At 39.7% G+C, this 25,339-nt stretch overlaps 1 protein-coding gene and 1 pseudogene across 1 annotated transcript in view; both read left to right on the top strand.

Annotated features, from left to right (window-relative positions):
• EXOC4 (exocyst complex component 4) overlaps positions 1-25,339 on the top strand; it is an 816,876-nt gene that overhangs the window by 650,249 nt on the left and 141,288 nt on the right. The window contains exon 13 of the mRNA XM_018046915.1: positions 8,617-8,772. Coding sequence (XP_017902404.1) covers positions 8,617-8,772 — 156 coding nt within the window. The remainder of the gene's footprint in view (positions 1-8,616; positions 8,773-25,339) is intronic.
• Positions 18,231-18,687, top strand: LOC102185978 (annotated as a pseudogene).

The following is a 25,339-nucleotide window of genomic DNA, read 5'->3' as shown; positions in this document are numbered from 1 at the left end:
TCTTTTCCCCTGGGTCCTCTTAAGATTGTTTCCTTCCCATCACCCACCTCTAGAGTTATCAGATGTTTCGTGAGTTACAATTCCAAGGCGGAGATACACACCATCATAAAGCTCTCTGAGCAGCATTGCGTGTGATATGAGAGACAACCTGATGTTGCTCTTTTCCTATTAATTCTGCTCCATCTTTTCTGAAGAGAATCTTTGGTTCTGCATCTGCTTTTGTGTTTGCTCGATTTAACTCAGTGGCGTAGTACCAGCTCTGCATTCTGCGTTCATTGTCACGATCGCCGAGTTGCTGGAGGTCACTCTGCAGTTTGACCTGCTACAGGTCCAGTCATTCATGGTCGAAAATCCACCGTAGTGGCTTCATTCGGGCCAGCCTTGACGGGGTTCATTTCTCTAGCTTGGCTCCTAGTGTTTTTTTAAAGTGTCTGAAAGATTCAGTCTGGGAAAGCAAACATCCTGCCCAGGCTGTCACCAAACAGTTGAATCCAATTAGCCCCACCTGCCCCTGCTTGTTTACCTAATGAAAGACTCAGCACCCCAGCTGTGTCCGGGGACCAGGCGCACGTGTATTTCCCAACTGTTCCAGCGAGGAAGCAGTGCACGTCGGAGCCAGTCGACACCAGCAGATGTTTTCTGAATGAAATTCACTCAGCTGTGTCTAGAGGGTGGACTCTTCCCATGGCAGCCCCCTCGCCTGTTCCAAGAGGTATACCTCTTTTCCTCTTCCTCCTGGGAACAGGTACAAATAGCTACACAGATGGCTCTGTCTGTGGCCCATTGAGCTGTGAATTAATCAGTAGATTATAGTTCTGGTAGTGGTGATTAACCCTATCCCTCTTGTGGAGTAATTGTTGTGAATTTAGTTCTCCTCTTTGGAGGCTGTTTGGATATGTCCTAGAATTGTGTCACCCACATAGTACCATTATCACAGAATTATAAAGTAATGTAGTTGGTCAAGATGGGAACTTTGCCATTTGAATGAAAAATTACCCTTAGGGTAATCGTATGTTGCTAATCAATGCTAATATTTCAAATTAGGATATTTGGAATTGCTTTTGGGATTGATGTTCATTACAATATGAATTAATAATTTATGGCTGAGGGCATTATATAGGTGGCTAGCATGCTTGTTAATTTGGATTACTGTTTTTTAATAAGACAGGATATGTGAATATTAGTGAAGACAGTAATATAATACTGTACTATTGAATTAAACCAGGCTTTAAAAAATACATAAGTAAATAGTATGAGTACTTTTAACATAGTATCCCACTAAGCGATACTTTTTCATTCCAACCAGTGCTAAAATAAAAAAGTCTAGATCTTGAAAATGTATAGTACTATCTCATGCCTATAGACCCAGCCTTTTCCCTGAACCTGGGAACAGATGGGGGCCATCATGGATGGGCTCAAAGATTTACATGCTGAAAAACTGTGCTGGGTGTGGGCTTCTAAGTCTGTAGAACAGAATTTTGATTTGTAATGTGGGCATGAGAGGAATTGAACCACTCAACCATAGCTCTTAATAAATATGGACACTGACATTTAACTTTTTTAAAAATTTATTTTTTAATTGAAGGATAATTGCTTTACAGAATTTTGTTGTTTTCTGTCAAACATCAACATAAATCAGCCATAGGTATGCATATATCCCTTCCCTCCCATCTCCCTTCCTATCCCACCCCTCTAGGTTGATACAGAGCCGCTATTTGAGTTCCCTGAATCATACAGCAAATTCCCGCTGGCCTGTCTATTTTACATATGGTAATGTAAGTTTCCATGTGACTCTCTCCATACATCTCACCCTTTCCTACCCTCTCCCTGCATTCATAAGTCTGTTCTCTATGTCTGTTTCTGCCTGCAAATAAATTAATCAGTATCATCTTTCTAGATTCCATAGGAATTACATAAAGGTTAAATAAATTTGAAACCTTATGAAATTTAATCTTTATGTAATTTCCATATGTCACAAAATCATTGTCTTTAGATTTTAAGAAAGCATTGAAAATATCAGCACTATTCACAGCTTTTATAACACATAGGAAATTAGCAGGTGAAGCAGATCTGACATGCAGATCATATAATTTGACCAACCCATTGTATAGGACAAAGTCCTAGCTATGAGGTTATAAATTGTAAGTAGAAAAGAAGGGGTTTTGTTCATTTGCTTTCCAAAGGGGAAAATACTGTAGGCTGACACAGTTAACAAGGTCCTCCCAGAGAAAGTGAGGCTTTGAGGCAACTTCCCTGTAATAGGCCATGTAGGAGTAAGTGGAGTGGAAAGGGAAGGCTTGACAGTAATTACTCCTTGGCTCGTTTGTCTTGTGAGTCAGGACTTTTTAATGCTGGACTTTTTATTTTTTCTTTCGAGAGGGGGATACACTCCTATTCATTATTCTAATTTTTGTTGAATTCACAGAGGTATAGTGAGAGCATAGTAGAATGATCTATACTTTGGTCAAAATGCCAGATGGTTTGATGGCTCACCTGAGTCATTTGGTGCAGAGAAAGAGAAAAGGAAAACCACTACCATGGTTTTAACTTAATCAGTTACCCAAGCTTCCTAAAACTGAAGAGGGCTTATTTTTATGTGCAGTTCAGTTCTTATACACTTTCCAAATACCAGGTATTGTGCATGGCACTGGGTGCACAACAGCTAATGAGGAATCAACTCTGTCCTCAGAGAAGCCATCATCTAGTAAGGGATACTAGCCTGTAAAGAAGTGTGGTAGGACCAGTGAGAGCAGAGGTATGTGGGAGGTAGTGGTTCTCACCTTGGAATGCCCACTAGAATCACCTGGGACACTTTTTAAAATGTTGATGCCCACATGCCATCCCCAGAGATTCTGGTTTACTAGGTTTTAGATGTGGCCCAGACATCTAGTAATATTTTTAAAGCTCCCCAGGGCATCCCATATGGTGCTAGTGGTAAAGAACCCTCCTACCAATGCAGGAAACATAAGAGACAAGGGTTCAGTTCCTGGGTTGGGAAAGTCTTCTGGAGGAGGGCATGGCAACCCACTCCAGTATTCTTGCCTGGAAAATCGTATGGACAGAGGAGCCTGACGGTTATGGTCATTAGGTTTGCAAAGAGTTGGGCATGACTGAAGTGACTTAGCATACATGCACAGATGCAGTCAAGATTGAAAGCCCCAGTAAAGGGTGATAAGGCACAAATGAAAGGACTCAATTGTCTCAAGGGAAAAGCTGATGTAATGTTTGATCAGTAGAGGCAAATAAGTAAGATGGAAAAAAGTTCTCTAGGCAGAGATGATACACATAAGCAGGAAGCATTCAGAAAACATTCAAATTCTGACTGTGGATGGGATGTTCAGCCAACACAGGCAGGGATTTGACTGTGTGTGTGTGTGTGTGTGTGTGTGTGTGTGTGTGTGTGTGTGTGTGTGTGTGTTAGTCACTCAGTCATGTCTGACTCTTTGCAACTCCATGGACTGTAGCCCACCAGGCTACTCTGTCCATGGGGATTCTCCAGGCAAGAATACTGGTGTGGGTTGCCATTCCCTTCTGCAGGGGATCTTCCTGACCCAGAGATCAAACCCAGGTCTCCTGCATTGCAGAGATTCTTTACCATCTGAGCCACCAGGGAAGCCGTGACTGGGAGTAGTAAATATACAAAAGAGGAAAGCAGTAGTAGGAGATGAAGCTGAAAAGGTAGATGTTCATGACTTGCTAAGTTTGGACTTGGTATTAGAATTAGGAATCAGTGAAGACTTCTAAGAAGGAGAAAACAGGATTGCATTTGTACAGTTTTAAAGAAATGACCCTTCCAATGAAAGTGGTGAATTGGACTGATGGTCTTGAAGTTCCAGGCAAGACACCCAGTTATAAGGTCACAGCCAAGTCCAAGTGGAAAGTGATAAAGGTCTGCATATAGGTGAAGGGCAGTGAATCTAGTCAGGAAACAACAGACTTATACTGCTGCTGCTGCTGCTGCTGCTAAGTCGCCTCAGTCGTGTTCGACTTTGTGCGACCCCATAGACAGCAGTCCACCAGGCTCCCCCGTCCCTGGGATTCTCCAGGCAAGAACACTGGAGTGGGTTGCCATTTCCTTCTCCAATACACGAAAGTAAAAAGTGAAAGTGAAGTCGTGTCCGACTCTTCGCGACCCCGTGGACTGCAGCCCACCAGGCTCCTCTGTCCATGGGATTGTAAGATACTAAGAACATGAAATCAGCAGGATGTGGTGTCTATGGGTGATGAGGATGACTGCAAGTTTCTGACTCAAATAGCAGGACGTATGGTTGGTCTGTCAATCAAAGTAGGGAATACTAGATGTTCAGTGGGACAGGGAAGGGTGGATAATAAATGAGCTCTTTTGACTCAGTTTAATCTAAATTGCTTGTAGGACTTTTAAGTAGAATTCTCCAGTTAGCGTTTGTATATGCTGATCCGAGACTTAGAAGAGAGGGCAGCCCTGAAAATATTAATTTGGGAGTCCCCGGAATACTGGTGGGTTGGGTCTGGCAAGAAGATGAGATTGCCCAAATGGCACAACCAGAATGCTATGGAATCAAATATTTAAAGTCGGGACAGAGGAAAAGAGCCCTTGGTTTGGCTAAGAATGAACTTAGGAGAGATAATGACATGGATACCAAAGGAGTATTACTTTAAAAAAGGAATAGTCAAAAGTATCAGATGCTTCTCAATAATCATAGTGTAAGGTAGAACATGCCCATGGGTTGGTAGAACAGTTCCTGGGGAAACAGTAGTTTTAGAACCCTGACTTCAATTGATTTAATACTGAATTTTGACTTAATACTGAATTTTTACTTTATTTAAAAGTGTGGAGTGGGTATATTTAGGAAACCCCCTTTCCTACTCCAACACATAGAAAGTCAAGATAAAAATACATGACTTTAAAAATATATTTGAAATATGTAGCCAAATTCAAAAGAAAGAATTCTCCACATGCCTTAAATGAAAGAGAAACTAAAAGTCATCACAACAAACAAATGTTGCAGTTGAGAGTCCCACCAATGTATGAGGACCACATCCAGAGGTAGTCTTTGTCTGTTTGGGCTGCTATAATAAAATACCGCAGACTGGATGGATTATAAACAACAGAAATTTATTTCTCACAGTCCAGGAGACTGTAGTTCAAGATCAAAGTGCCGGAAGCATCAGGGGAGGCCCTCTTCTGGTTTGCAGCCTGTTTATTGTATTACCACCTGGAGGAAGGGCTAGGGAACTCTGTGGGATCTCTTTCGTAAGCCACTAATCCCATTTATGAGGGCTGCACCCTTATGACCTAATCACTTCCTAGAAGCGTTACCTCCTAATACTTGTGACAGCGGTGGTAGGATTTCAACATGTGAATTCCGGGGGGGACACAAACATTCAGATCGTAGCAGAGGTGAAGACCCAATAGGGGCTAGCATATTAACACCTACATGGCCTGGAAGTTTATCTGTGCAGGAGTTATGTATGGGGTCTTTCCACCCATATATGAGACTAGGAAAACTTTGTGCTTGGGAATAAGCCACCCTACTCCCAGGAGAAAAGTTCAGTTCAGTTGCTCAGTCATGTCTGACTCTTTGCGACCCCTTGGACTGTAGCATGCCAGGCTTCCCTCAGTTCAGTTCAGTTCAGTCACTCAGTTATGTCTGACTCTTTGCAACCCCATGGACTGCAGCATGCCAGGCCTCCCTGTCCATCACCAACTCGTGGAGCTTGCTCAGACTCATGTCCATTGAGCCAGTGATTCCATCCAACCATCACATCCTCTGCCGTCCCCTTCTCCTCTTGCCTTCAATCTTTCCCAGCATCAGGGTCTTTTCATGAGTTAGTTCTTCACATCAGCTGGCCAAAGCATTGGAACTTCAGCATCAACATCAGCCCTTCCAATGAGTATTCAGGACTTATTTCCTTTAGGATGGATTGGTTTGATCTCCTTTCAGTCCAAGGGAAAAAGTGACCTCTAAAAGAAATCAGAATCCTACACGTGTGACGTGTGCAAGTAAGGACCTCAATTTATACCACTCATGTAGGGGGAGAAAGTTGTAAGCCAGAATAAGGAAGGAAAAAAAAAAGTTAAAAACTTATTTGAAAGTAGTGAAACTTATAGGATCCAGGAGAGGCGAATGCAGCTCATCTAATAGTGACATCTCCAAAGCACAGGGCAAAATGTGGGATTCGTGCAAAGGTCAAGTCCCTCTGAGGTAGAACTTGCAGACCTGAATGGCAAACCACCATCATGAAAAAAGAAGGAAAATGCAACTAATAGGACATTTGAAATCCAAAGTGAAAGGGTTAGTGGCTCAGTCATGACCAACTCTTTGCAACTCCATGGACAGTAGCCAGCCAGGCTCCTCCTCTGTCCATGGGATTCTCCAGACAAGAATACTAGAATAGGTTGCCATCTCCTTCTCCAGGGGATCTTCCTGACCCAGAGATCAAACCCAGGTCTCCCGCACTGCAGGCAGATTCTTTACCATCTGAGCCACCAGAGAAACCCCAGAGAACTTCCTGAAAATACAGAGCCACATAAGAACTTTAAAATCTCTGCTTAAAAATGATTCAGAGAAATAAAGGAAGGATAGAATCCACGATACAAGTACAGAACATTTTAGAGGAAAGAAGCCAGTGGGTTCGTAAAAGAGCTAAACCGAAAATCTAGAAGTAAAAATCACTGAAAAAGTTGCAAGAAGGAACAGATGGGTTAAACCATAGAGTAGATCCTACAGGGAGACTTCAGGAATAAAAAAGGTAAATGAGAGGTGAGAAAATGAAGTGACTGGGTAAAGGCCACATTCGTTTGATAACAGTGTATGTGGAGGGAGAGAGGCTTTATTAGAGAGAAATACTACATCAGGAAAGAGATTCAGTTATTCATTCATTTAAAAAATAAAACACAGGGGATTGAGGAATATATTGAGAGAGACCCCAGATACGCAGGAAAGGGAGGGGTCATTGGAAGGAGGGGCAGAGAAAGGAGCCCCAAGAGCCTAGGAGGAATTATTGCGAGTAAGTGGTGATGAAATGGATTTGGATATATTTCTATGGAGGACAAGGGTTGAGCTGTTTGAAAGCATATACTTCGGTCCCCTCCTTTCTTTGACAGATGGGAAGAATGTGGGGGTCAAACAATGAGGAGATAAAAGACAAAGGTTTAAAAGATAGCCATAGAGGGAAGGCGAGAGGAAGTTGATCCGAGACAGGTAAAAAGAATGCCAAAGAATGTTGAGGATTCTTCTGACATGCAGTAGCATAGATTTGTATTCTGTAAGACTGAATACACCACCCCATGTATAAAAGTATAAAGTTATCTTGTGGGATCAATCCATGTAGATTGCAGGAAGATGCATGAAAATAACAAAAAACCAAACAAAGAGACCAGTCAGAGTAATTTGAGAGGTCTCAGGGAAGAAGATTCTGTAATCTAAGTTTTGTATTGCTGACCACAGTTACTGTTAGAAACCTTTTGCTGTGGTGAGTGAGAATTCTAGAAATCAACTATGGTTCTCTTCTTTATTCTAGTTTATTTTCAGAGAACCAGGGCAGTATTGCTCCCTGCAACACAGAATTTTGTTACCTCAAGTTAGGTTGTCATGAGTCAAGGTTTTTAGGTGTCAGCAGCTTCTGTCTACATATATTGTCTGTTGGGTAAAGGAGGTTTTCTCATAGATCCAAGCATATACACTGTGTATGTATCGTATTATTTAGAAGGACATCATGTTCTTCAGTATAGCCATTATACCAACATAAATTCCTGCCTGTGATGGAGGAGAGAACTTCTTAGCTTCAGAGGGCTTGCCAGCTAATTAGCAGTCCTTTCATAAATAAATGCCATTCTGTCACCTAGAATTGCTGAGGAGGATTTTTAGACCATTGAAATTAGTTACAGTGACAGAAATGTTGAACAGAAAGAGAAGCTTTTTAATTAAGTTGGAATTGAGTGTTCACGATGACTTTCCAGGTATGTTTTGTTAAAAGCAGTGTTAATAGCTCACCCATGGGCCCTATTAAAGGCCTTGAAGCCTGTCACTCCAGGTCACTTGTCAGAGCCCACTAGAGAGAACAGTAATCAAAGACTTTTTCTGCCTGACATCAAGGGCAGAAGGTTTCTCTGTGATGGTGGATTTGCTTTGAATACAGGGGTGTCCATGATTCAAAAAACATCTTCAAGTAGAGCTAACTGGTAGTTTAAACCAAGAGGCCAGAGAACAACCTTTTGTAACACGTCCATCACCTTTCAGATATCATTCATGTTGCTGTTTAATTTCAGTGTCTTTACGGTTAACCCACTTTTTGTTTGTTCAACATCTTTCTTGAAAGAATCCCTTCCCACTCCCCACCCCCAAAAGACCTACCATGCACTTTTATTTATCCTTAGGGATTAACTAGGATAAGGGGAGCTAATTAATATTATTAGTTTCACAGTTACTCAACAATGAAGAAACTAAGAATGGAATCTAGAAATGATGTTTCCCACAAAGGTGACCTATCAGTGGATGTCATGCCTCCAGCTGGATAATGGGTTAGGTTAATAAGAGAGATGAGCATGGCATCTTTTTCTAACAACAAAGATGGAAAATGCTCATGAAGCCAGGCAGCGTCCTGAAGTGTCTCTTTTCTGTTGGTTGTGTTCAGGGGTATCGTCCAGTCTGAAGAAAAGCTTGTCATCAGTGCATCTTGGGCAAAAGACGATGATATCAGCAGGCTCTTGAAATCTCTACCAAACTGGATGAATATGGCTCAGCCCAAACAGCTGAGGTCAAAGAGGGAAGAGGAAGAAGATTTCATAAGGTAAAAACATTGAAAAAGTCCTTGCCCTTGCACGTATATGTTACATGTTGCGGTTGTTCTTAACATGCTCCTTAGTTCATAAAACTTAGGTGAACCTTGTGGAAATGCGGATGTGCTTGCCACATTTGTGCGCATACAGTGCTTTATCTCTGATTGTTCCCTACATATTTTGACAAAAGTGAAGTCTCTCAACTTTATCACACAATATATTCCTTTGTACAATTTAAGTAATTTTTTTTAGCAGTGAAAATGTGGCCTAATCTGTTGACGCTCTTGAATTTCATCTGGCTGGCCTGGCACAGTGAAATATTTTCCCCTGTGTCATTTTAGAGCTGTGTAAATTGGTGGTCAGGTAGGGGAGAAGTGGAGGTAATATTTTGTCACATGAAAATAAATAAAATTTATTCTTATTGTCTTTTTGCCTATCCAAGTGAATGAATAAATAGTAATAAAATAAAGTAAAAGCACTTGAAAGAAGCAAAGATCAGAAAAAGAATAAAAGAAGTAGTGACCAGTATTTTACTTTTAACTCATCACAGAGCTGTGAGCTTGTCTCCTTCTCAGAATGTGGGCTGCAACTGTAGATAAATAGACCTTCACTCTTCATGAAGTTAACTGTATTTGTATATTGTGGTGCCATATCTTTACTATTTTATTATGAAAAATTGCTATAGTGCCATTTAAAACTTTCTCAAAATCATGAGACTCGAAAGTTCATCCATAATTTAACATAATGCCTCTTGATGAAAGTGAAAGAGGAGAATGAAAAAGCTGACTTAAAACTCAACATTCAGAAAACTAAGATCATGGTATCCAGTCCTATCACTTCATGGCAAAGGGATGGGGAAAATGAGGAAACTGTCAGATTTCATTTTCTGGGGCTCCAAAATCAATGCACATGGTGACTGCAGCCAAGAAATTAAAAGATGCTTGCTCTTTGGAAGAATAGCTATAACAAAGCTAGACAGTGTGTTAAAAAGCAGAGTCATCACTTTGCTGACAAAGGTTCTTATAGTTAAGTCTGGTGTGCTACAGTTCGTGGGGTTGCAAAGAGTTGGACACAACTTAGCAACTGAACAACAACAATTTATGTTTTCTTCCTTATTATTTCACATTATCTCAGAAAAACTTGTCAGCTAGTTACATTGATATAAGAAAACATATATATGATACAAGAAAATACACATATATATGAATATATGTGTATTTTTTTAATTAATAGATTTTTATTTGTATAAGGGAGCAGTTTTAGGTTTGTTAAAAATATTGAGTGGAAGATGCATAGTTCCCATGTGACCCCTCACCCCCCCTTACCCCCAGTTTCCTCTACTTTTAATACTTTGCATCAATGAGCTACATTTGTTAAAACTGGTAAGCTGATATTATCAACTGAAGTCTGTAGTTCACATTGGGGTTCAGTCTTTGTCTTGTACATTTTAAGAGTTGAGAAATGTCTAGTGATTGTATGCATTCACTGGTTAAAGTAAATTTCAGTTTCACTAAGAATAATAGGTTCTCTGCCCTAAAAATCCTCTATGCTCCTCCTGTTCATCCAGCCCTTCTCTCCTCCAACCCTGGCAACCCCTGTTTTCTTTTCTGTCTCTGTAGTTTTGCCTTTTCCAGAATGTCGTATAGTTGGAATCATACAGTATGTAGCCTTTTCGTATTCGCTTCTTTTGCTTAGCCCTATGCACTTAAGGTTCTTCTCTGTCATTTTGTGGCTTGATAGCTCTTTTTTCCGCTCATTTGGGTAAATACCGAAAAATGTGGCTGTTAGATTGTATGACAAGAGTATGTTTAGTTTTGTAAGAAATTGCAAGACTGTTCCAAAGTAGCAGTCCCCTCCTGCATTCCCACCAACAGGAAATGGGGGTTCCCACTGCTCCATATCCTCGCCAGCATATGGTGGTGTCAGTGTTTCAGATTTGATACATTACATTCTTATCAATGTCTGGTGATCTCATTGTTTTCATTTGTATTTCCCTCATGACATATGATGTTTAGCATCATCTCATTTTTTATTTAATAAATAAGAATTTATTAAAGCAGTGACTGCGGCTTAGTCACATCAGTTGTGTTCGACTCTGTGACCCTATGGACTGTAGCCCACCAGGCTCCTCTGTACTTGGGATTCTCCAGGCAGGATCTCCTGCATTGCAGTCAGATCCACTTAACCACCAGGGAAGTGTGTGTGTGTGTGTGTGTGTGTGTGTGTGTGTGTGTGTGGTCTTTAGTTGACAGGTGTTTACAAAAACTTTCAGTGAGAGCCTTTCATAGAACAGAAATCATAGAACAGAAATTTTTAGTTTCAACAAAATCAAAATTAATGATTTTTTAAAAAGTGGACTGTGCTTTTCTGATGTCTGGTTTTGAGTGTTTTTGTATAATTCTGCTGTATCACCTTAGTGTATATATTTGTTTTATTTATTTTTTGCTTTTTTAGAGATTGCACTAGAGTTTGCAACATACATTTGGGACTAACAAAAGTATGTTATAACAGAGTAGTCTTAATTCTTTCCTCCCATCCCTTGTAACATTGCTGCCATTTATTCTATTTATCCATAAACTATAGTCACTGTATATAATGTTGCTATTATTATTTTGAACAAACTGTTACCTGTAGATCAATTAAGAAAAAGAGAAATAAAAGGCTTTATTTACCTTCAATTATTCCTTCTTTAGTTATCTTCCTTTTTAAACGTAGGTCCAAGTTTCTAACCTATATTTCCTTTCTTCCTAAAGAACTTCTTTTAGCATTTCTTATAAGGCAGGTCTATTGAAGACAAATTCCTTCAATTTTTGTTGGAAAAAGTGTTTATTTTTCCCTCACTTTTGAAGAATAATTTCACAGGGTTCAAATTTCTAGGTTGATAAATCTTCTAGCACTTTTAAGTATTTCACTTCACTATTCTTGCTTTATGGTTTTTGAAGAAAAGTCCAATGTGATTTTTATCCTTGTTTTTCTGTGAGTAAGGTAATTTTTTCCTCTGGCTTCTTGCAAAGTTCCTTTCTTTGTTTTTGATTTTGCACTATTCAAATCTTGTATGTGTGTGTGTTTTTCATGGTGGTCATCTCTGAGCTTCATGGATCATGGTGATTCAATGGGTGTCATTGGTTTGGGGAAATTCTCAGTCATTATTGTTTAAATTCTTTTTTTTTTTCTCTTTCTTTTCCTTCTTGTATGCCCAAACATACATTATACCTTTTTAAATTGTTCCTCTGTTCTTGGATATTCTGTTCTGTCTTTTTATTCTTTGTCTTTGGATTTGGCTTTTGGAAATTTTTATTGACATTTCTTAAAACTCATTGATTCTTTCCTTGGTTATGTCCAGTCTATTAAATAAGACCATTAAAAGCATTCTTCATTTCTGTTATGGAGTGTTTGATTTCTATCATTTCCTTATGATTCTTTCTTAGAGTTTTCATCTCTCTGCTTATATTGCCTATAGTTTACACGTGCACATGTCAAAGGCACAGTTTGGCAAATTTTCGTACTTTTCATTGTGTAAGCAGTATCCAGATCAAGTATGATCCACCTCCCAGAATTCTGGAAATAAAAGAAAAAATAAACAAATGGGATCTAATTAAAATTAAAAGCTTCTGCACAACAAAGGAAAATATAAGCAAGGTGAAAAGACGGCCTTCTGAATGGGAGAAAATAATAGCAAATGAAGCAACTGACAAACAACTAATCTCAAAAATATACAAGCAACTTATGCAGCTCAATTCCAGAAAAATAAACGACCCAATCAAAAAATGGGCCAAAGAACTAAATAGACATTTCTCCAAAGAAGACATACGGATGGCTAACAAACACATGAAAAGATGCTCAACATCACTCATTATTAGAGAAATGCAAATCAAAACCACAATGAGGTAACACTTCACACCAGTCAGAATGTCTGCGATCCAAAAATCTGCAAGCAATAAATGCTGGAGAGGGTGTGGAGAAAAGGGAACCCTCCCACACTGTTGGTGGGAATGCAAACTAGTACAGCCGCTATGGAGAACAGTGTGGAGATTCCTTAAAAAATTGCAAATAGAACTGCCCTATGACCCAGCAATCCCACTGCTGGGCATACGCACTGAGGAAACCAGAATTGAAACAGACACATGTACCCCAATATTCATCACAGCACTGTTTATAATAGCCAGGACATGGAAACAACCTAGATGTCCATCAGCAGATGAATGGATAAGAAAGCTGTGGTACATATACACAATGGAGTATTACACAGCCATTAAAAAGAATACATTTGAATCAGTTCTGATGAGATGGATGAAACTGGAGCCAATTATACAGAGTGAAGTAAGCCAGAAAGAAAAACACCAATACAGTATACTAACACATATATATGGAATTTAGAAAGATGGCAATGATGACCCTGTATGCAAGACAGCAAAAAAGACACAGATGTGTATAGCGGACTTTTGGACTCTGTAGGAGAGGGAGAGGGTGGGATGATTTGGGAGAATGGCATTGAAACATGTATACTGTCATGTAAGAATCGAATCACCAGTCTATGTCCGATGCAGGATACAGCATGCTTGGGGCTGGTGCATGGGGATGACCCAGAGAGATGTTATGGGGAGGGAGGTGGGTGGGGGTTCATGTTTGGGAACGCATGTACACCCATGGTGGATTCATGTCAATGTATGGCAAAACCAATACAGTATTTTAAAGTAAAATAAAGTAAAAATAAAAATTAAAAAAAAAGAAACAGAATAATAGCAAGAAACAGAACAAAACGATAGTGAGCTTTACAGTTCCTCCTGGTCACTAGTCACCTCTTTAAAAGTTACCTGTATCTTACCTTCAAGTACCTAGATTAGTTTAATCTATTTTGTTGTTTTTTTTTTAATGGAATCATGCAGTTATATATTTTATGACTGGCTCCATTTGTTCCACATTATGTTGACAAAATTCATCCATATTCTTGTGTATAGATCCTTATTACTCTGTACTCTATATTGTATTTCATCATGTGCAGCCTATACGGTTGCAAAGAGCCAGACATGACTTAGCAACTGAAAAGCAATGAATGTGAATACACCACAAGTATTTTTTTAATATTGTATTATTTGAATGTGTATGTGTGTATATATGCACTCATTCATTTTACTCCTGTTGGGAACACCTGGGTAGTTTCTAATTTGAAACTGTTACAAGTGGTGCTTCTTTGTATATTCTACTCTACCTCTCTTGGTAATCATGTGTATATATGTTTGTTTATTGCTTATATTGTAGGATTCAAATTGCTGGTCATAGTATATGCATATGTTCAATTGTCGTGCACACTGCCAAATAGTTTCCCAAAGTGGTAGTAAGAGCTTGCCCTCTCAATCAAATTTTTTTATTGGAGTATAATTCCTTTACAATGTTACGTTAATTTCTGCTGTACAACAAAGTGAATCAGCTGTATATATACATATATCCCCTCCCTCTGAAGCCTCCTTCCCCCTCAATCAGTTTTATTAGTTGTCTTCAAAAGCTTAAAGGGAAGGGTTTCTAGCCCTATTTAGAAATAGAGAATGCTAATCAAGAGATGAGCCTCCCTATACTACCTCATATGTCTGATTTAAAAGAGCTAGAATTTAGTTCTTGGCTTTGTTCTTTTCTGTGTGTGATTTAAATTGTTACATTCCATCTTAAATTTGAAGGCAAAACAAATTATACATACTTTTAAAATTTTTGGTGAATGATTACATCCATGAAGTAAGATGTTAATCTTAGGTGTATAACTCAGTGAAATGTTACGTGTTATTTTACTCATGTAACCACCTCCCAGATCAAAATACAAAACTTTTCTTGTACCCAGAAGGTTATCTCAAGGTAACCATTGTTCTGACTTTAATCACCGTTGTTTAGTTTTGCCTGGGCTTGAATTTTATGTAAATTTTTCCATATTATCTGGTTTATTTTGCTGAACGAGATGCCTTAGATATTTGTTCATGTTTTTGCATGCAAATAGACATGGGTTGAAAACACATTCATTCTGTTTGCTTTAACAGAAGAAAAATAATTTTTTATGCCTATTTTGCTTTATATGTGATTGATTCTTTTCTTTTAATCTATCACATTCTCTATCCTGAAACCAAAGGTAAGTGGAGGGGACATTCTTCATTGATATTCCAATGTGGTAGAGTTGACAGAGCCTTGATTTAGCACATTAGAGTACCACAGGAGCGTGGCATGAGCCAAAAAGACTGAAAAATCACACTCTCCTCCTGTAATTAGTTTTTAAAGCTTAGAGGGCTATTTGGCACCTGGATGAATATAGACTCCAGTGCCCTTTGCATTGAATAAAGGTTATGTTCCCCTCATTACTAAATGAGGCCCTTTTCTATTCTCGTTTTTTAACTAAAAAAAATAATAAAATGTATTATTTCCTGGCTTAACTTTGAATAAAGGGGGGAAAATAGGTCAGGCCAGGGCCTTAATAGAAAAACGAAATATAGCAAATATCCTTTTGTTCCCAAAGTAGCTGAAAGCAGGCTTTCTAGCCCATTGTCTTTGTACCTGTCTTATATATGTATATAGTTATCCTTTTGATATCAGTGGATAGCCACTGATAAAAGCAGTCCTGCTTTCTGGAGATGTAATTAACAGAAGAGAGGAGGTGTTGGAAGAAGTAAAGGGGTGGGGAGGACCTATGTATTAGAGGCTATCCCCCATAATCTGTTACACCCATTTCACTCAGGACCCCATAATTTCAAAGAATAAAAATCATTTCTCTAGAGCCAGGTTTGAAAATCCTAAAGTGGAAGGATGTAATTGACATCTATCTTGACCAGGAAAAGTGTTAGTCACTCAGTCGTGTCAGACTCTTTATGACCCTGTGGACTGTAGCCCACCAGACTCCTCTGTCCATGGAATTCTCCAAGCAAGAATACTGAAGTGGATTGCCATTCTCTTCTCCACTTGACCAGGAAAAGAGTATTCAAATAATAAAAGTTAAAGAATATATAAAACCTAAAAATTGTTCTGGAACTCCAGCATGAAGCAGAATGAGTGATAAAGCATCAAGTTTCTATGAAATTGTTTAATCTATTACAACAATCAGAGTTGACAGTGTGTGGCACTGAATAGGGCTTCCCTGGTGGCTCAGCTGGTAAAAAAATCCACCTGCAATTCAGGAGACCTGGGTTTGATCCCTGGGTTGGGAAGATCCCCTGGAGAAGGGAAAGGCTACCCACTCCAGTATTCTGGCCTGGAGAATTCCAGGGACTGTGATTTACAGGCACTTTTACTCTCATTCAACAGATAAGGAAACTGAGGTGCAGAGAACTGAAATAATAACTGCTCCCAAATGTGCAGAGCCATTAAGTTGACAAAGCTAGAACTTGAGCCCAGGTAGTCCTGTTCCCAGAACTAGCACTCAGTGACCATCCAGACTTAAGTTGGCCAAGAAGTTTACTTTTGGGCATTTGAGTTATGCCTTCATTTTCATTGACCATCATAATCTTGACTGATATTTTAATAGTTATTTGCTAATGGGTTTCCCTGGTGGCTCAGATGGTAAAGGATCTGCTTATAATGCAGGAGATGTGGGTTCGGTCCCTGGGTCGGGAAGATCTCCTGGAGCAGGGAAAGGCAACCCATTCCAGTATTTTCCCCTAGAGAATTCCATGTACAGAGGAGCCTGGTTGGCTATAATTCATGGGGTCTCAAAGAGTTGGACACAACTGAGTGACTAACACACACACTTTGTTGCAGAAATTTATCATACAGGTACTCTTACCCTTCATTATTATTAGAATTAATTGCATTTTGTGTATTATATTTTTGCCCATTTTTCACCTTTCAGTAACAGGTTATTAACAGAATATCCAACTGTTTGAGGGAAAGACAGGATAATGATACCAGGAATGTACATGCTTTAAAACTGATTGTCTTACTTCCCTCTGAATCATATGTTTGCCTCATCAAGGAAAAGCAATCATTGTTGGAAAAAAGAAGGATACAAAGGGGATGACAGTATTAAAATGATATAAAGCAGATTATGTTGGTTTCAGATAATGTGTGATACAGACCTGAACAAGGAAGAGAAAATGAAAGGAGATTTTTAGTTATTTTTATTTAGAAGATAGCTATTTCATCTGGAGAATCAAATGAGTGATATGTTTATTAAGACTGATTTTTGTTATTTTATGAGCTGTATGAACTCAGTGCTTAAAGAACAGCAGTTTTGGTTCCAAATATTCTTCTCAAAGAGCAAGACAATTCCAAAGATTTTATTTGGCATGAGTTCTATATTAGATGCTTAATGAAAGAATCAGAATAAAAGCAGAAAACAGGTTTGTACTTTTACTTTCCATGGACCCTGCTAGTACTTCATAGACCCTCAATAAATGCTGAATGAGTGAAAATGAATTTAGAAATAGGCGTGATCACTCACTCTTTTCTCAAAAATCATGTTGTTTATCTGTTTATCTCTGGCTGTGCTGGGTCTCCCTTGCTGCCTGGCTCTTCTCTAGCTGCAGTGAGGAGCTACTCTCTAGTTGTGGTGTGCAGGCTTCTCATTGCAGCGCCTTCTCATTGCAGAGCATGGACTCTAGGGCAGGCAGCTGCTGCTGCTGCTGCTGCTGCTGCTGCTGCTGCTGCTGCTGCTGCTGCTGCTGCTGCTGCTGCTGCTGCTGCTGCTGCTGCTGCTGCGTTACTTCAGTCGTGTCTGACTCTGTGCAACCCCGTAGACAGCAGTCTTCCAGGCTCCTCTGTCCATGGGATTTTCCAGCCAAGAGTACTGGAGTGGGGTGCCATTGCCTTCTCCGCTAGGGCACATGGGCTTCAGTAATTATAACATGTGGGCTTCAGTAGTTCTGGCTCCCAGACTCCAGAGCATAGGCTCAAAAGTTGTGATGCACAGGCTTATTTGCTCCAAGGCATGTGGAATCTCCCTGGACCAGGGATTAAACCTGTGTCTCCTGTATTGGCAGGTGGATTCTTCACCACTGAGCCAAGCCCTTTAACCGGGGAAGCCCTCATTCACTCTTCAAATGAAAAAAATGAAATGTGAAGAATGGTAGGTGCCCAATATGCTACTTGGTAGCATGTCCAATATGCCGCTGGAGATCAGTGGAGAAATAACTCCAGAAAGAATGAAAGGATAGAGCCAAAACAAAAACAATACCCAGTTGTGGATGTGACTGGTGATAGAAGCAAGATCCAATGCTGTAAAAAGCAATATTGCATAGGTACCCGGAATGTCAGGTCCATGAATCAAGGCAAATTGGAAGTGGTCAAACAAGAGATGGCAAGAGTGAACGTCCACATTCTAGGAATCAGCAAACTAAAGTGGACTGGAATGGGTGAATTTAACTCACATGACCATTATATCTACTACTGCGAGCAGGAATCCCTCAAAAGAAATGGAGTAGCCATCATGGTCAACAAAAGAGTCTGAAATGCAATACTTGGATACAGTCTGAAAAATGACAGAATGGCCTTTTTGTCCGACATCTTAGCAAGGCGGCAGTGGTTGTAGCTGCTCTCCGGGCTTCGCTATGCCGCCCAAGGACGACAAGAAGAAGAAAGATGCTGGAAAGTCGGCCAAGAAAGACAAAAGATCCAGTGAACAAATCTGGGGGCAAGGCCAAAAAAAAGAAGTGGTCCAAAGGCAAAGTTTGGGACAAGCTCAATAACCTAGTCTTGTTTGACAAAGCAACATATGACAAACTCTGTAAAGAAGTTCCCAACTATAAGCTTGTAACTCCAGCTGTGGTTTGTGGTTGCCTGGCCAGAGCAGCCCTTCAGGAACTCCTTAGTAGAGGACTTATTAAACTGGTTTCAAAGCACAGAGCTCAAGTGATTTACACCAGAAACACCAAGGGTGGAGATGCCCCAGCTGCTGGTGAAGATGCATGAACAGGTCCCACCAGCTGTACATTTTGAAAAACAAAACTTTATTAAATTAAAAAAATAAATAAATAAATAATGACAGAATGATCTCTGTTCGTTTCCAAAGCAAACCATTCAATATCACAGATAACCAACCATGCCCCAACCAGTAACGCTGAAGAAGCTGAAGTTGAACAGTTCTTTGAAGACCTCAAAAACATTTTAGAGCTAACACCCATAAAAGATGTCCTTTTCATTATAGGGGACTGGAATGCAAAAGTAGGAAGTCAAGAAACACCTGGAGTAACAGGCAAATTTGGCCTTGGAATATGGAATGAAGCAGGGCAAAGGCTAATAGAGTTTTACCAAGAAAACACACTGATCATAGCAAACACCCTCTTCCAACAACACAAGAGAAGACTTTACACGTGGACATCACCAGATGGTCAACACCAAAATCAGATTGATTATATTCTTTGCAGCCAAAGATGGAGAAGCTCTAAAGTCAGCAAAAACAAGCAGACTGTGGCTCAGATCATGAACTCCTTATTGCCAAATACAGACCTGAATTGAAGAAAGTAGGGAAAACCACTAGACGATTCAAGTATGACCTAAATCAAATTCCTTATGATCATACAGTGGAAGTGAGAAATAGATTTAAGGGCCTAGATCTGATAGAGTGCCTGATGAACTATGGAATGAGGTTCATGACATTGTACAGGAGACAGGGATCAAGACCATCCCCATGGAAAAGAAATGCAAAAAAGCAAGATGGCTGTCTGGGGAGGCCTTACAAATAGCTGTGAAAAGAAGAGAAGCAAAAAGCAAAGGAGAAAAGGAAAGATATAAGCATCTGAATGCAGAGTTCCAAAGAATAGCAAGGAAGGATACGAAAGCCTTCCTCAGTGATCAGTGCAAAGAAATACAGGAAAACAACAGAATGGGAAAGATTAGAGATAGCAAAGGAACATTTCATGCAAAGATGGGCTCGATAAAGGACAGAAATGGTCTGGACCTAACAGAAGCAGAAGATAATAAGAAGAGGTAGCAAGAACATACAGAAGAACTATACAAAAAAGATCTTCATGACCCAGATAATCATGATGGTGTGATCACTCAACTAGAGCCAGACATCCTGGAATGTGAAGTCAAGTGGCCCTTAGGAAGCATCACTACGAAAAAAGCAAGTGGAGGTGATGGAATTCCAGTTGAGCTATTTCAAATCCTGAAAGATGATGCTGTGAAAGTGCTGCACTCAATATGCCAGCAAATTTGGAAAACTCAGCAGTGGCCACAGGACCGGAAAAGATCAACTTTCATTCCAATCCCAAAGAAAGGCAATGCCAAAGAATGCTCAAACTACTGCACAATTGCACTCATTTCACACGCTAGTAAAGTAATGGTCAAAATTCTCCAAGCCAGATTTCAGCAATACCTGAACCGTGAACTTCCAGATGTTCAAGCTGCTTTTAGAAAAGGCAGAGGAACCAGAGATCAAATTGCCAACATCCACTGGATCATGGAAAAGCAAGAGAGTTCCAGAAAAATATCTATTTTTGCTTTATTGACTATGCCAAAGCCTTTGACTGTGTGGATCACAATAAACTGTGGAAAATTCTGAAAGAGATGGGAATACCAGACCACCTGACCTGCCTCTTGAGAAACCTATATGCAGGTCAGGAAGCAACAGTTAGAACTGGACATGGAACAACAGACTGGTTCCAAATAGGAAAAGGAGTACGTCAAGGCTGTCTATTGTCACCCTGCGTATTTAACTTATATGCAGAGTATATCATGAGAAATGCTGGGCTGGAAGAAGCACAAGCTGGAATCAAGATTTCTGGGAGAAATATCAATAACCTCAGATATGCAGATGACACCACCCTTATGGCAGAAAGTGAAGAGGAACTAAAGAGCCTCTTGAGGAAAGTGAAAGAGGAGAGTGAAAAAGTTGGCTTAAAGCTCAGCATTCAGAAAACGAAGATCATGGCATCCGGTCTTGTCACTGCATGGGAAATAGATGGGGAAACAGTGTCAGACTTTATTTTTCTGGGCTCCAAAATCACTACAGATGGTGATTGCAGCCATAAAGTTAAAAGACGCTTACTCCTTGGAAGAAAAGTTATGACCAACCTAGATAGCATATTCAAAAGCAGAGACATAACTTTGCCAACAAAGGTCCATCTAGTCAAGGCTATGGTTTTTCCAGTGGTCATGTATGGATGTGAAAGTTGTACTGTGAAGAAAGCTGAGTGCTGAAGAATTGATGCTTTTGAACTGTGGTGTTGGAGAAGACTCTTGAGAGTCCCTTGGACTGCAAGGTATCCAACCAGTCCATTCTGAAGGAGATGAGTCCTGGGTGTGCTTTGGAAGGACTGATGCTGAAGCTGAAACTCCAATACTTTGGCCACCTCATGAGAAGAGTTGACTCATTGAAAATGACTCTGATGCTGGGAGGGATTGGGGGCAGGAGGAGAAGGGGGCGACAGAGGATGAGATGGCCGGATGGCATCACTGACTTGATGGACGTGAGTGTCAGTGAACTCTGGGAGTTGTTGATGCACAGGGAGGCCTGGCGTGCTGCAGTTAGTTCATGGGGTCGCAAAGAGTCGGACACGACTGAGCGACTGAACTGAACTGACCTGAAGAATGATGTGCCAGTTGCCTTAATTGCAAGAAAATACTTTCAGTGGCCTCCCAAAAGCTTATTCCGTTTGGAAGCTCATAGGTCTGAGTTCTAGTCCTCAGCACTGCCATTAATTAATCATTTTTGTTTTATTTGGGGGTTTGTCTTCGTCTTCACACCTCTTTACTTTCTTCATCCTGCTGAAATTAAACAATTAATTTTAGTAGAAATCTTGTAGGCCTAGGAATGTGTTTAGATATAAGCAAGTATCAGTATTAATAAAATAGAACACAAATACGTTTCAGAAAAATTCCACGTGGAAATGTCAAGGTTCTCAACATAATACAAGCAATGACTTAAAAGGTTCTTGATTACTATAGCTGTTGAAGAATCTTTAGATAAATCTGAAAGAATAAATAAAAGATCTGATGCAGAGGGGGAAAAAGACTTTATTTAACTCAAACAAAATGTTCATTAGAAGAGAGACATTTATTCTACTATCTGTGAAGACTTAATATGACTTTAAAAATATAATTATAAAAAGAAAGATGAATCAGAAAATATGAATGTTAAATAAGTACAGGAGTAGAAAATGCTTTGCAAGAATTTTTTTTTTCTCTCGATAATACAAAATGAAGGTCATAGATGTATGTAGGACACAGACAGACAAGACCGGATGAGAAGCAGACTTAAATCTCAAAATTAAACAAAAAGGACAGGTAATTAACTGGCGGCTCAGCTACAAACATATCAATTAATGTTCAAGATGATTGAATTAGGCACTTGTTATTATATCAAAATGATATGGCTCTTGTTAGCATAAGATTGGCAGTAAATGAAAAAAAAAAGTAGATCTCCTCTATACAGTGCATAAATGCTAATCTTTTGAGACAGTTATTTGAGGATTTTGATTATCTATTAGTACCATTAAAAAGTCACTAACAATATTTTTGCATTTTATTTTTTGTTTCATTTTAGATCATTCAATTATTTAACTTTTTTTTTTTTTTTACGTAGATACACATTTAATACCATCCCTCTTTCTCTCATCTGGAGTCTTAATAAAATTTAAAAGTTAATCCTTCCAATTTAGTCTTACTCAGCCCTTCAGAAAGTGAAGCTGAGAATGATGTTTGTGCCATTGTGTTGGTGGGCAGGATACCTGTTATCTCTCTGGGGTAGGAGCAGGAAGAGGTGTTCCTAAGACAGGGGCAAACATGAATGAGATAGTCCAAGACCATCTCTGCTGGTAGCTGCTCTCTGCTGCAGGGTTAATTCCCTGCCAGATGATGAAGGACTCCTGGCCTTCTCACCCCGTCTTACTGAACCTTTTCAGGTTCCCAGTCTACCATGCTCTTTCCTCCATGTCTTTGCCCATGTCCATTCCTCTTCCTGCTCATTCCACCCCTGCTTCCTGTGCCTGTCCCATTCAGCTCTCAAGATACAGCTGAAGTATGAACTCCTCCAGCATCTCTCTCCTGTAACCCACTCCCTTTCTTCATCCCACCCTGCAATCCCTCCTAGGTTAGGAGCTCACAGTCTATGGGGGACTTAAATAAGAACTTAGAGCATGGTGAGTACAGCTGCTAGAGGCAAAGATAATATATAAATATATTGTAAAAGAGAACAATAGAAAAACTAAAAATAATAACATAACTGCACTCTGAAGGGGAAATTGGTATAATCAGGGAGTTGCCAGAGGGGACATAAATAAGCTAATGCCTTACCAATCATGTCCTCACCTCATACATTCATAAAATGTATATATCAGTGAGTAGTGTTTTACACAGATTATATAAAAAGATGGATGTAACACTGAAAGAATTAGAAACAGAATTTTTTTTTGTTTTTAAGTTGTAAGTGCTTCTTTCTGGGACGAAAGTCTAAGGTGAGAAGGGGTCGGACAGGGGATCACTGCTCATCATTATTGGCTATTTAACCATGAGTAATTAGTACTGAGCTTTTAAATTTTTATTGGTTTAAAATTTTTTTCCACACATCCTCAAACCCTGTTATTATTTACTACCAGTTCACCAGTTCTCCACAAATACAGTCATTCTTTCTGTATCCCTGAAAAAAAAAAAAAGAGTCTGTCTATATTTTTCTGCTAATTTTATGCAAAGCTTTACTCTTCTCTGTAGTAGTTTACTTTGACCTTGAGGTTCCCCTCTCTCTGTCTTCCTCCAAACCCCCCAGCAGTTCCCTAATCCCTTCCCCAGAAAGCTACCTTCAAAACACAACACTTAGTTGCTTAGTTCTCGAATCATTGCCATTGCTTGAAATCAGCTGTTTAATGTCTCTGCTCTGAACAGATGTAAATTTTTTTTTCCAAAGGAAATTGTATGGCAATTGGAGAAATAACCAGAATCTTCAATAAGCTGAAATAGTTGATGAGGAAGTTCAATGCTATATAAATTTTGACTTTTAAATCTGTCATCATTCTTGGTAGTTGAAAAACCAGAGTATATGTTCAATTAACAATAAGTAATTGGTTATTTTAATCTTATGTATTGATTATCTATTTTGAAGCTTAAGAAATGTTCTTTTTTCTTTTTATTGAAGTATGAGGTACAGTGTTGATTCCTGTTGTACAGCAAAGTGTACAGATATAGTTGTACAGATGTAGTATGTACAGATTCAGTTGTACATACATATATATGTATTCTTTTAAAAATATTATTGCCTGGGTCCAGCCCCGGTGGATGCAGGGAATTCGAAGGGTGGACGGCGTTGGCGTGGAAAGACTTGTTTGTTTATTAATGTAAGATTAGATTAAGAAACTATAGTGTAGTAAGATTAAGTGGAGGAAGAGGGCTGAATAGCTTGGTTTACGCGGAAGGCCAATAAAATTCCAGACAAGGAATTTGCACCATCTACGTTGGGCCACCGGCGCCCGCTTGAATATCTAAGGGTGCCTCGCCTTAAGCTCCCTTTCGTGCGGGTCTTAACAGCCAGGGCAAGTGAGTAGACCTGGCGAGCCTCCGCGCCCCAGGTGGAGATTCAGCCTGAAGTTAAAGTAAAGAGCAGAAAGAGGGAAGGGGAGAGAAGAAGAAAGAGAGAGAGACACGGGGGGAGCCAGAGTCCCAAGAAACCAGGCCGAGAGACTAGTTCGAGAAACTGGTCCGAGAAACTGGCCCCTGGCCCCCGGCCCCCCTCCTTTATTGTTCAGAAGGCCTTTTATACTTTTGATAAAACACGGAGATCAATGGGTAATACAAAATTATGTAGCATTCGCAACCCAGATTCTTTCCGTATATCATTTTGTATACAAAAGGTCTCAGGTGATTTACATTATCTTCTGGCCAAGAGGCTTGTTAACACTTTTTGGCTCTCTTCCTTAATGAATGTTAATTTTGTTTCCCCTGAAGTGTTTTTCTTTAATCTGCATCTCCTTAAAGCATTAAAGTTACATCTCTATAGAACAAAGGTGCAGTGGGATATAACAAAGAAGGTACTTAACTCAAAGATCTAATGTTGCTAATACCAGGTCTACTACTTGTTTTTCTATATACCAACTATATCTAAAAATAAAGGATATGAAAATTTGGCAGCAAGCATTGACCCAAAAAATGAAACTTTTAATCAGTCCTATTCTAAAGATTTTGACTCCTCGGAAGCTCCTACATTCCTAGGATGTTTTAAGCTTCCTGTGCCTCCTGCGGTCAGGAGGCCTCAAACAATCACATGCGCAGCTGTACGAGTCCTGCAGGCAGGCTAGAAAGCCATCAGAGGGTTTTTGGATTGAAACACTCTTTCAAATGCAGAAGACTAAAGCCCTGAATTGACTTTTTCCAGAAAATGTCAGAAGAGTGGAAAAGCAGACCACAAAAGCCGGCAGATTTTTGTTGGGGTACATGCTTAGGAATTTCCAGAGGGGTCCCTGAAGTCTGAGCACGCCTTGCGTATGTCAGCTTCCTTCCTCATGACCTTGTCACGGGCGGGATTCCTCACACTGGCTCCCGGCATATTATTTTCCAAGAGATGTTCTATGGACATCTATTGTTGTTTATAGGAATGCATAACTTACAGTGGCTCCTGGTGGAAAAACTGCACACCTCTGGAAATCACAGCACCTACAGAATAAAATAAAATAAAATAAATGG

This window comes from Capra hircus, chromosome 4 (genome assembly GCF_001704415.2).
Source record: "Capra hircus breed San Clemente chromosome 4, ASM170441v1, whole genome shotgun sequence".
NCBI classification, from domain to species: domain Eukaryota; kingdom Metazoa; phylum Chordata; class Mammalia; order Artiodactyla; family Bovidae; genus Capra; species Capra hircus.
Note: the sequence above shows the minus strand (reverse complement) of the source record. Positions and strands in the feature narration are given on the sequence as shown.